The 11,113-nt window shown below is 42.7% G+C and overlaps 1 protein-coding gene across 2 annotated transcripts in view; it reads right to left on the bottom strand.

Moving 5' to 3' along the window:
• Positions 1–804: 804 nt before the first annotated feature.
• ZNF366 (zinc finger protein 366) overlaps positions 805–11,113 on the bottom strand; it is a 34,341-nt gene continuing 24,032 nt past the window's right edge. For both annotated transcript variants that reach the window (XM_083577372.1, XM_083577373.1), the window contains exons 5-6: positions 4,437–4,611; positions 805–3,087 (exon numbers count right to left, since the gene is read on the bottom strand). In XM_083577372.1, the coding sequence (XP_083433498.1) occupies positions 2,570–3,087; positions 4,437–4,611 (693 nt within the window). In that variant the 3' untranslated portion in view covers positions 805–2,569. The remainder of the gene's footprint in view (positions 3,088–4,436; positions 4,612–11,113) is intronic.

Genomic DNA, 11,113 nt, shown 5'->3' with positions numbered 1-11,113 from the left:
AGTGCACCATCGTTTTGAGAGGTTCCTTCTCTTCCTCAGGCCTCACACTGGTTCCCCCATTGCGAGGTGTAAGCACTCTTACAGCTATCGTGTGGCTGGGCCTATATAATTCTGTTCTTTGCAACTGCACACTGTCATGGAAGCTTTTTGCAAATCTATTTACTGATTTTGGGTGCTAGGTGTGTCAACCTGCTTCTTGGCTAGAGAGTATATACCCATAGGCTTAATTCCTGGTACCTGTACCAGTCTTCCCCTCAAAGCAGGGTGCCTATTTGCAACTGCATTTACTTGTGAACTTTGGAGAAGGGTTGTAGTTCAGTATTACAGCTTCTGCCTTGTTTGCAGAAGATGCCAGGTTCAATCCCTGCCCCCTCCAGGTAGGGTTGGTAGAGACTCTGCCAGTCAGTGTAGATAGCATTGAAGAAGATGGAACAATGGTCTGACTGAATTTAAGGCAGATTCCTATGTTCATAATGTTCTTTGTTGACAAGGTTCTGACTTTTTGTGTGACAAAAACAGGGCCCTTATTGCAACCAAGTAACTATAACAGTTATGGTGTAGGCAGTTGATTTGCTGATTGTCCACCTATGCCCATCCTATATATTTGTAAATAAATTCATATATTTAAAAAAAATACCTGCCAAAAGAACACATAACCAGGTAAGTGCTGCTCCTGGAACATCTCCCAGTTGGGAAAGTAGCGAGCAGCATGTAACAGCATAACCATGAGAAACATGGACCAGTTGTTTTATCAAGACAGAGACAATTGAAATTTCTGGGAGGGCTTGATGCAAACTACAGCAGCACCTTTGATATATATTTATTTGTTTATTTTAAATTAACAAAATATATTTGACATGTAACATTTCAGATGAGCTACTGGCTATCAAGAAATATACTGGAATTTGGGTTGGATCCCACTTGTCAGGTGTTGTTTAAAACACACACACACAAATCAATGCACAGATACAAGAATACATACTGTTAATGCTGTTATTTCCTATTCAGCTAAGCAGACGCAATGTGTTATTGTACACTTGGCAAGACTTTATTAAATACACTCCTTGGCATAATAAATACTATATTTTAAATTGCACTTTTCAGATTTGCACCGCCTACAGCAGGGATGAGGGACCGGTGGCCCTCCAGATGTTTGGAACTCCCACCTTATCTGAACTCATCTGACCATCGGACATGAAGGCTGGGGCTGAGGGGACCTGGATGCAGGTACCCCACCTGTGATCAGCAGCCAAATACAGCAACGCTATGGAAACAGGAAGATGCAAAGAAACTGGAACCAGCAAAAAGGTCTCGAGAAGAGAAGAGAAGAGAAGAGAAGAGAAGAGAAGAGAAGAGAAGAGAAGAGAAGAGAAGAGGCTGCAACAGACTGAGACAAATAACTTAGAAATAACATGTTGAGGAGAGCCGGGGAGCAAGGGACAAAATTATAACCAGAGTAAATTCATAATGAAATTAATTGGGACCTGCCTGATCTTTTATCACATAATGGGAGATCCTAAAAAAATGTTGATATACTTCAAATAATCAGAAGTCTGCCTTTGTATTGCATAGCGGTTTACAGTGGACCCAGGTGATCTTTATTTTGTACCAGTCTCCAAGTGCATCTGAGCTCTCCTGAGTCAGCTGTTCTAAGGCCAAACCCATTTGTTAATTGATCATCATGTTACTGATACCCTTTGTTGTCCTAGCCACATCCTTTCATCATGAGCTATGATCAATATTTCCTTTGAGTTTTCCACTTGTCTGCTCCATTCTGCTGTACCTTGCAGAATCCTACTTGGCTTCCCAGAATCTCTGTGTTATGTACCGCCTGCTCTTAGGTAAAGCATTCTGAATTTGCTGAGCACGTCAGATGTCTCTCTAAGGCCATATCTACATGACTGACTTCTGTTGGTTTCACACCACCATGGCTTCCCATGAAGAATGCTAAACAGTACGGTAGTTCTGTAGCAGTGCTGCTGTGAGGGAATGAAAAGCCACTCACAGGTCTGCAAGCTGAAATGCCCATTGACCATAAAAACTTAAGAAGAATCTAGTCCAGCATCCTGTTTTCACAGTGGCCAACCAGATGCCCAAGGGAATTCCTCAAGCAAGACTTGAATCCTGGAAGGTACACCTGACAGTTAAAACACCATAAAGTTAGAGCAAAAATATGGAATAGCCAATATCTTTAAGTACATAAAACAACAACCACAAAAGGTTACAGCACATCCAGGAGAACATTCAAATCATGATGCCTCATATGCAATCTATTCCACTATTCCAGGACTTGTTCATTTCACTCTGCTGCATGCATGGAAAAGGTCAGAATCTTGGGGGAAATTATTGGAAAGAAGCTTATAGACTAGATTGCTATATATGACATCATTGTATCTATGACATTATTGTATAAAAATAGGGACAAGTGAATGACGGATGAAAATTGCCTTAAATTATTTATGCTTATTCTCTTTTTCATCATTTGCCAGTCTTGTTAGATTACAGCTCATGGTGATGAAAAACTATGAAGGAACTTCTCTTTCCCAGCGCTAGGTTTACATGTGTCCTTTTAGATACCCAGAAAAACAGTTTGCTTTTCCATTTTCCTTTCCAGCAGCTCCTTCAAACTCTTGTTTCTGTGTTGAAAATACAAGTAGTGAGAGAGAGACTGGGTGAGTCTATTATTCTCAAAGTGGCTAAAGCCCATACGCCTCCCGTCATTATTTGCAAAGTCTCTTTCTCCTCGGCTCTGGTTCCCATTGTTCTCTTTCCTCTCCTCACATTTCGAATCCAGGATTTTCTCTTTCTCATCACAATAGGATTCTCTGAAGTCTTTCATCTTGAGTCCTGATTGGCTGGAAAGATCATGCTTGCTGTTGCTGTGGTACATGGCAGGGCTCTGCGGCTCCACCCCATAGCAGTTGTCTTCATCTTCCTCATGACACGAGCTTCCTTTGGCACTTTCCCCATCAGAGTGAAATGAAAGTCCTTTCCCTTGGCTTTTTTGGGAAAGGTCAAAGGGTTCTTCCTGTTCCAGGCTCCTTGAGGCATCTGTTTGTGATGTTCTTATTCGTTCCCTTCCATGTCCTATAAGAGGGTTTTTTTAATTAAAAAAAAGATGATTGTGTTAGCAAATATATTTGCAGCCCTGCACCCATTTTATAATCAAAATAACTCAGAGCTGTGATTCTAGGATGAATATTTCAGCTTGTGCCCCTTTGTTTCTATCTGTTTATCTTGCAAATAATGGAAGGGGGGAGTTAAGGGGCTTCCTGCCGATCTGCTTGGCATCCCTAGCACAGAGGAAACAACATCTGTCCCAGCAGTGCTCAGTGCCAGCTTAGACCGCCATGGAAAAGGCCCAGTTTCATGACATACGAAAGCACAGCAATGGTGTCATGGTTGCATTGGTTGTGGAACACCTTTAATTTTCTGTTCCCAAATGTGTTCTTTAAATTTGCAATGTGAACATCATACCAATGTGAAGAGGGAAAGTGGGATTTAGGGCTCCTCCCCATTAAAAAAAATTAAGTCAATATTTTGGATTGTTAAGTCTGAAATCCCATGGGTTGGGCTGAAGCAGCCTAATTGTATAATGGGGGGGGGGAATCAGTAATGTGATATTTGTAACCTGTTCTGCCATAGTTCTGCATGAGCACACTGGCAGGAGTGCTGAATTGGCTCCACTGCTGTGACTACACAGTCTTTGCCTTGTTGCCACGCTACCCCATCCGGATAAGCAGCAACATATTGGGAGGTTGGCTCCATAGCACCATCCTTGCCACTCCTGAGTCCGATTCCTAAAGTTATTGGACAGCCTTAATCAGAACATCCATTTAGACATCCACCTTGATTACACGGGTAGGCAAATCTACAAAGCAGACTGAGCTCTAACATTTGGGAGCCAATTTAGACCATTCAGTTTTATCAGTCAAATCCAGCTACCTCAGCCAAGCATTGCGGTGTGATGTCAATAATACTAGCAGCTTGATTTTATAGCTGCAACAATTCACGGAGCCACAGCATAAATACAGTAGCATTCTTTGCATGGTGAGTGGGTAAAACTCCATGTTGCTTTCCTTCACATAAAATGCAAAATACATTTTAAAAAGTTTACAATACAATATTGGTATCGAGCCTGCTGTGGTCCTGAACTGAAGATATGACAACACAGAGCCTGACTTGCAATAATTTACTACAATACCAGACAACCCTTTAAGTGTCATCTCAACACCTGAAAAACCAGAGCAGCTTATGTGATGAACTCTGACCCTTAACTGCTTCCGGGTCATGCAGTCTTCTTTTATCTGTGCAACAACAGGACACAATTGGGTCTGTTACACAGACACGCAAACTGCCTTTTAGATGCTACTGTATAAGTAGTTTGGAATTATTAAATCTAATGCAAAAATCAGCCCAGCTTGCTGGTCATTTACCTTGAGACCGAAATCCTCTTTCCATCACTCCGTGTTTGACTTTCATGTGTCTGGTGAGGTTCCCCTTCAAGGTGAATTTGCTGGGACAGTAGAGACATTTGAACGGCTTGCTGTCTGAATGCAAGTGCATGTGCCCCATTAAATTATGCATTCGATTAAATTCCTTTCCGCACAGCTGTCAAAAGACCAATGACAATCAAAGTGATTTATTCTGCAGATACACAGGGATCATTTTATTTTCTTGAGATAGAACCCCTTGCAGCTGAGACAGCTTCTTGAGAGTTCTACAGCTTATCATAGACTGTGCTTACAGGGGAAATCCGAATAGTTTATTCTTCCTAAAAACCACCAGGAGAACAATCCCATCCGCCCCTTAAAGCTGGGTTTATGGTTGAATAGGCCCCACATCAATGTAAGGCTATGTACATTTAAAAGACTTTCAAAGCACATTTTCTCCCCTCAAAGAACTCTGGGTGCTGTAGTTTGTTAAGGGTTACTGGCAGTTGTAAGTGTGAGGGGTAGACTACAGTGCCCACAGTTCTCTGAGGGAAGGAATGTATTTCAATTGTGTTTTAAATGTATAGTGTGTACACAGCCCAAGTCTAACACAAGGAACTGAGGTGGGGTGGGGTAGCATATAGATTTGATAAATGAATGAATGAATGAATGAATGAATGAATGAATAAAACTTGATTTAACCAAGCACCCAGTTTGTGGAAGTAATTCTATAACAGGCCAAAATTCAGCTATAGGTGCTGGATAGCTCCAGCTATAGCTTCTGGATAGCAGGGCTGACCCTAACATGAGGCAGACTGAGTCAGCTGCCTCAGGCGCCAGATGTCGTGGGGTGGGGAGTGGTGGCAAGATGTTAAGGGATCAAGCCCCTATTCATGTTACCACTGTGAAATTAAGATTCGACTGCTGACCCAGTCATCTTCGGAATATGGAATGGGGCGCCATCTTGTCCTCTGCGTCAGGCAGCAAAATGCCTTGGGACATCCCTGAAGGAGCTAAAGGCTTTCCATGCTCACTCGCTGAGGATGAGGCTGAAAGTTGCACAGGAGCTACTGGAAGTGCACCTAAGTACCTAAGATTTTAAAACCGCATCACAAAAAATGCAAAATATGAATATAACAAGCAAGTGTTTTAAAGCAAATGCTGCTAATCTAGCTATGGCTACTTGAGGGAAGACCTAGGTTTGTTGCAGTGCAGTGTTTTAAATGGCCTCTGGGACTGTGGGGAATTTTGTAGATTCAGTCAGATATACAATCTGACTTAATCCTAAGAGCAGAGCTGCCTCTTTCCAGGAGATGGTATATGAAACTGAGATGAGTGTGGCCAGAATCAGGACCCCTATTGTCAAGGGAAAGAATGTCTGGAATGCTGCAGGGAAATAAAACAGATGAGGAGGAAGGTTATGTATTTCCTCTTCAGGCCTCACGACGCCTCCATTTCTTCATTAATCCTAGATTTGGTCATGCTTCTGTATGAGGTGGTGACCCAGAGCAGCCCCACCCAAAGCCATTCTTTCGCCATCTATCAAGCATTTTTCTAGGAGTCCTTAACACTGTCTTTGCTCTCTTGGGTGTGCAGTTATTTGCCCTTGTTGTGAAGCAAAACTTTTGAATGTCATGGGAAGGAAGGAAGACGAAAAGACTATTGGCATGTTATTGCTTATACATTTATTACCCACTCTTCACCTTAGGTTCCAACATTATGGCAGAAAATCTCTCTATAGATTGTTGGGCATAGGAAACTGAAATTATTCATATTCATTTTAGTTAAATTGTTGTTGTTGTTTGGAGGAGGAAGCTAGTTTTTGTAAGGACTGGCAACAGCTCCCACCAAGTCTTGCTGGAGAGAAAATGTGTTTGACAACATGCAGATGGCCTCCTCCTCTTCCTTGTTGGCAGGAGGGGTGGGTGGGGTTAAAAATGCACAGGAGCAATATAGGATTTTGATCAATTCGGTTTGTGTAGGTGATCCATGTGGTGAATGAGAAAAAAAGGGTCACTTCCGCTTAAAGTTACACACACACACACAGAGTGCACATTGATGCTGTAACATATACATACATGTATATCATATGTCTGTAGTCAGATAACTAAAATTACACGAACCAAAATGTAGCATTGGTTACATGGCCAGAATTCATGTTATGAAACAAACAATGAAAATTTAAAAAACGATTATGGAATCTTATGCAGGTGAAGCACGCAGAGATGAAAGGGCATAAAAACTAGGAAAGAGAAAGAGCTATGAAGCCTGATGGGCACCCATCATTTGCAAAAACGGAAAAAAATTGACCAAAGTGAGACAACATCTCTTGTTAAGATAACAGCATCATTTCATTGCTGTCTTTGATTTTCTTTACTACCACAAGATGTGGATGCACTACTGTGTGTGTAATTCATTGCCAGACACTGGATTGGATGGCTTTAAATTTGTGGAGGACAGGTCTGTCACAAATGAGTAATTATCATAGTTGCCACGTTCTAGTTCTTTTTGTTTAGGATTAGACAGTCAAATATGATGTATGTCCACACTGCGTAACTCAAGACACATTTACGGCTAAGTTATTTGTGTCTGCCACCAGTGCTGATTGGTTATTTACCAGGAACTGAGGTTGTGCAGTACCATGTCGAATACGATTGTGTAGTTAGGAATTAGGGGGTAGAAGTAGCTTTTATACCCCAGGGTGAGAGCCTGCTCTGGTATAAAACTGGGCTCTTCTCAGTTCATAGATGGGGGTGAAGTATCAGATGGTCCAATGGGTGTAAGGGCATGACTCCATTAGTGGGGAGAGTATCTTACATGTGTTTGCTTGGTTGCAATCATTTGTATGTGGGTTGTAATATTCTTGGCGTACAAGTAGCTCATCTAAGGCTGATTGACTGGCAGACATAATGCATGAGGTAGCAAATGACTGAAGTGGTTGCATGGAATGGACAGCAAATAAGATGGATGGAGTGGTTGTATGAACAATGTGTATTTTGTTGGTTGAAAGTTTACATTATACTGCCTCAGAATGCTTTCTGGCTTACATAGAGAAAGTTTGTTTCATTTCCCCCCACCCAGGTAAATAATTTTACATGGGTTTTGTTGCACTTCTTATGCATGTGTGTGTGTGTGTGTGTGTGTTTTTATCTATTGTAAACCAGGTTGAAATCATCAGATAGTAAGCATCTCTAAATGGAAACAACAACAACAACAACAACAACAACAACAACAACAACAACAATGGCTAAAACCCATAAAACACTTGCAGCATAATTCCATGCATAGCTACTGGGGCATGGATCCCACTGAATTCAGTGGAACTATCTCCCAAGGAAGTATATACAATATTACAACCTTAATGTAAGATAGCTACAGACTTGCTCAATGGATTTTTGGAACTTTTAGGAAACTGTAACAAAGGACTGCAGCTTTGCAAAATATAGAAGCACCTAACTTAGCACCTCCTGCCAACCTAGCAGTTCGAAAGCACATCAAAGTGCAAGTAGATAAATAGGTACCACTCCGGCGGGAAGGTAAACAGCGTTTCCGTGCAGTGTTCTGGTTCGCCAGAAGCGGCTTAGTCATGCTGGCCACATGACCCGGAAGCTCCCTCCGCCAATAAAGCGAGATGAGCGCCACAACCCCAGAGTCGGTCACGACTGGACCTAATGGTCACGGGTCCTTTACCTAACTTAGCACCAGGTTACAGTGATTGAATGTAACTAATTTTCAAGGTGCAAAGCTCAAGTCTTTGGCAGCATTGACAAAAGGAGTGAGTCAATGGCAAAGGCTTTTATAATATTATTCATGTGATTCAGAGCTGCTTCAGTGGCAGCCTTGTATTAGCAAAACGACAAGTAGGGATGAGCAAATTGATCATTTCAATTTCTTTCAGTTTCTCATTTTTCTAATCTTAATTTCCACATCAGTTTGTGCAATTTTTATATTAAAATACCTCCTCCTGAAAATTCATAAGCATATTGGCACAAAATTCTCCTAAGGTTAACATTTTCTATGTAATTTTGCCGAATGTGCACATTTTCAAAAGCAATTTTCCCTAATAAAATGCATTATATGTTTTTTTTTTGGCATTATTTGTATTCAACATGTGCAAATGAGCACACATTGCTGGGCTGGAAAACTGCACAGCAAAATCTGGGGAAGTGCAAATTTCAAAAAGTGACTGGGTTTCAGTTTGCACCTTGTTTTGTAAGGTGTGAATTGGGAAAGTTTGCCTTTTTAAGCGTGAACTGGATCAAATTTCTTCCCCATCCTTTAGTAAAGGTAAAGGGACCCCTGACAGTTAAGTCCAGTTGCGAACGAATCTGGGGTTGCAGCGCTCATCTCGCTTTACAAGCCGAGGGAGCCGGCGTTTGTCCGCAGACAGTTTTTCCGGGTTATGTGGCCAGCATGACAGAGCCACTTCTGGTGAAACCAGAGCAGCGCACGGATACGCCGTTTACCTCCCCGCCGGTAAGGTACTTGTACTTTTTGGCGTGCTTTCGAACTGAATAGAATATCATTTATTACGGCCATAGGCCCATACAGGTAAAAACAACACATAAATAACAGCTTGTGCCGTAAGGAGAAAAAAAAAGCAATCGCTAAAACACCACTATAACAATAAAATACTATAAAATGGAAAGGCATACTACGCCTTAATTAGCTTGTAGAGCTCCTTGGCGTCGCTTTTGGGAAAGGACAGCAACTAGGAACCTAGCCACCTTCAGGGTCGTGTGGGTATCCTTGTCCTGCAAGATTTGGGCAAGGTGGAATTTTGGTGGGGTACCCTCTAGTTTCTGTATGATTGATCCCAACAAATTTGCCCGTGGCACATTAAACAAGGGGGCTTTCGAACTGCTAGGTTGGCAGGAGCTGGGACGGAGCAACGGGAGCTCACTCCGTTGCGGGGATTCGAACTGCCGACCTTTAGATCGGCAAGCCCAAGGCTCAGTGGTTTAGACCACAGCACCACCTTTACTCGGAAACAAAAGCTGTAAGGAGGTTTGTTTTAAAACAAAGAAATGAGCCATCTAGAGTGTTTCTGAGAGAGAAACAGCTCTGTGGCTGAGGAAACATGAGTGGCAAAGACTTTCTTCTCCCCTCAAGCCACATGTGGGTTCTGTGTGGCCATGATTAGCTCTGTAGGAAAGACGGGTGTTTTCTTTTTCCCTGAGAAACAAGGCCAAGAAAATGCAGCCTGCCATGAGGCAGAAAGGCCACTGCTGTGTTGTCCTTCCTTTGTACCCTTTTTTCTTTCTTTCCTTCTTTTTTTTTTAAAGAAGGTTTAATAAGAAGGGTGTTCCTTTCCTGAAAGTAAGAGAGAGAGAGCAGGAGAAAGACTGTAAACTGTCCAAAAGGGCCGTGAGAAAACAGGAAGCTCTGAAAAGTACAAGAGAAAGCAAGATGAAATCTATTTGCAGGCCATTCCCTGGGGACATGCAGGCCATTGTTAAGCAAGCGGTTCGTACAGCTATATCCTTCCTTCTGCTGAGGAGGAGCCTGTTGCCAAAACAGCGGCTATCTGGTCATTGCCTTAACTCACTGAATGCCAGCCAAAGAGGTTTAATGGACCCCAAACTCCTTAGGAGGTTCTTAAAGTCCAGGAGAGGAAGAGCCTCGAAAAGCTGATCAGCCTGATTCTCTGCTCCCTTGTTTTCCTTCTGATTTATTTGTTTAGCCATTCCTTTATTTTATCACTTTATAAGCTGCCTGTCTGGAACAGGACGCTCAGGATTTAACATGAACCCAGTGCTGGGAATACAAGTGGCGTATTAATTTACGCCCTGAGAAATGGGCATGTTTTAGAGAAAAGGTGACATGATGGACGTTCATAAAAAAATATGCGCAAAAGGTTTTCTCCTCTCAAAAAGCTAGAACTCGTGGACATCCAATGAAGATGAATGCTTGAAGATTCAGGGCAGATAAAAGAAAGTATTTCTTCCCAGGGCGCATGGTTAAACTGTGGAATTCACGCCTGCAGGAAGCAGAGACGACCTCCAATTTGGATGACTTAAGAGAAGGATTAGACAGATTCATGAGGAGAAGGCTATTGATTATTACTAGCCACAATGACTATGTTTTTCCTCCATAGGTAAAGGTAAAGGGATGCCTGACCATTAGGTCCAGTCGTGGCCGACTCTGGGGTTGCGGCGCTCATCTTGCTTTATTGGCCGAGGGAGCTGGCGTACAGCTTCCGGGTCATGTGGCCAGCATGACTAAGCCACTTCTGGCAAACCAGAGCAGCGCACGGAAACGCCATTTACCTTCCCGCTGGAGCGGTACCTATTTATCTACTTGCACTTTGAGGTGCTTTCGAACTGCTAGGTTGGCAGGAGCAGGGACCAAGCAACAGGAGCTCACCCCATCGCGGGGATTCGAACCGCCGACCTTCTGATCAGCAAGTCCTACAGCGCCACCCACGTCCCTTTTTCCTCCATAGATCAAGGCATTAATGCTTCTGAATACCAGTTCCTGGAAGCGACAGGAGGGGAGAGTGCTCTTATCCTCGGGTTCTGCTTACAGGTTTCCTGCAGGCATCTGGTTGTCCATTGTGGGAACAAGATGATGGACTGGACGGGCCTGATCTGATAGCTCTTCTTACATTCTTACGGTGCAGGGAAGGGGTGTGTGGGGCACTTCAGATGTTGTTGGATTACAACTCTAATCCTTATTCA

Source organism: Podarcis filfolensis (genome assembly GCF_964270895.1).
Source record: "Podarcis filfolensis genome assembly, chromosome: 11".
NCBI lineage: Eukaryota > Metazoa > Chordata > Lepidosauria > Squamata > Lacertidae > Podarcis > Podarcis filfolensis.
This window is presented reverse-complemented; position numbering and strand designations above follow the sequence as displayed.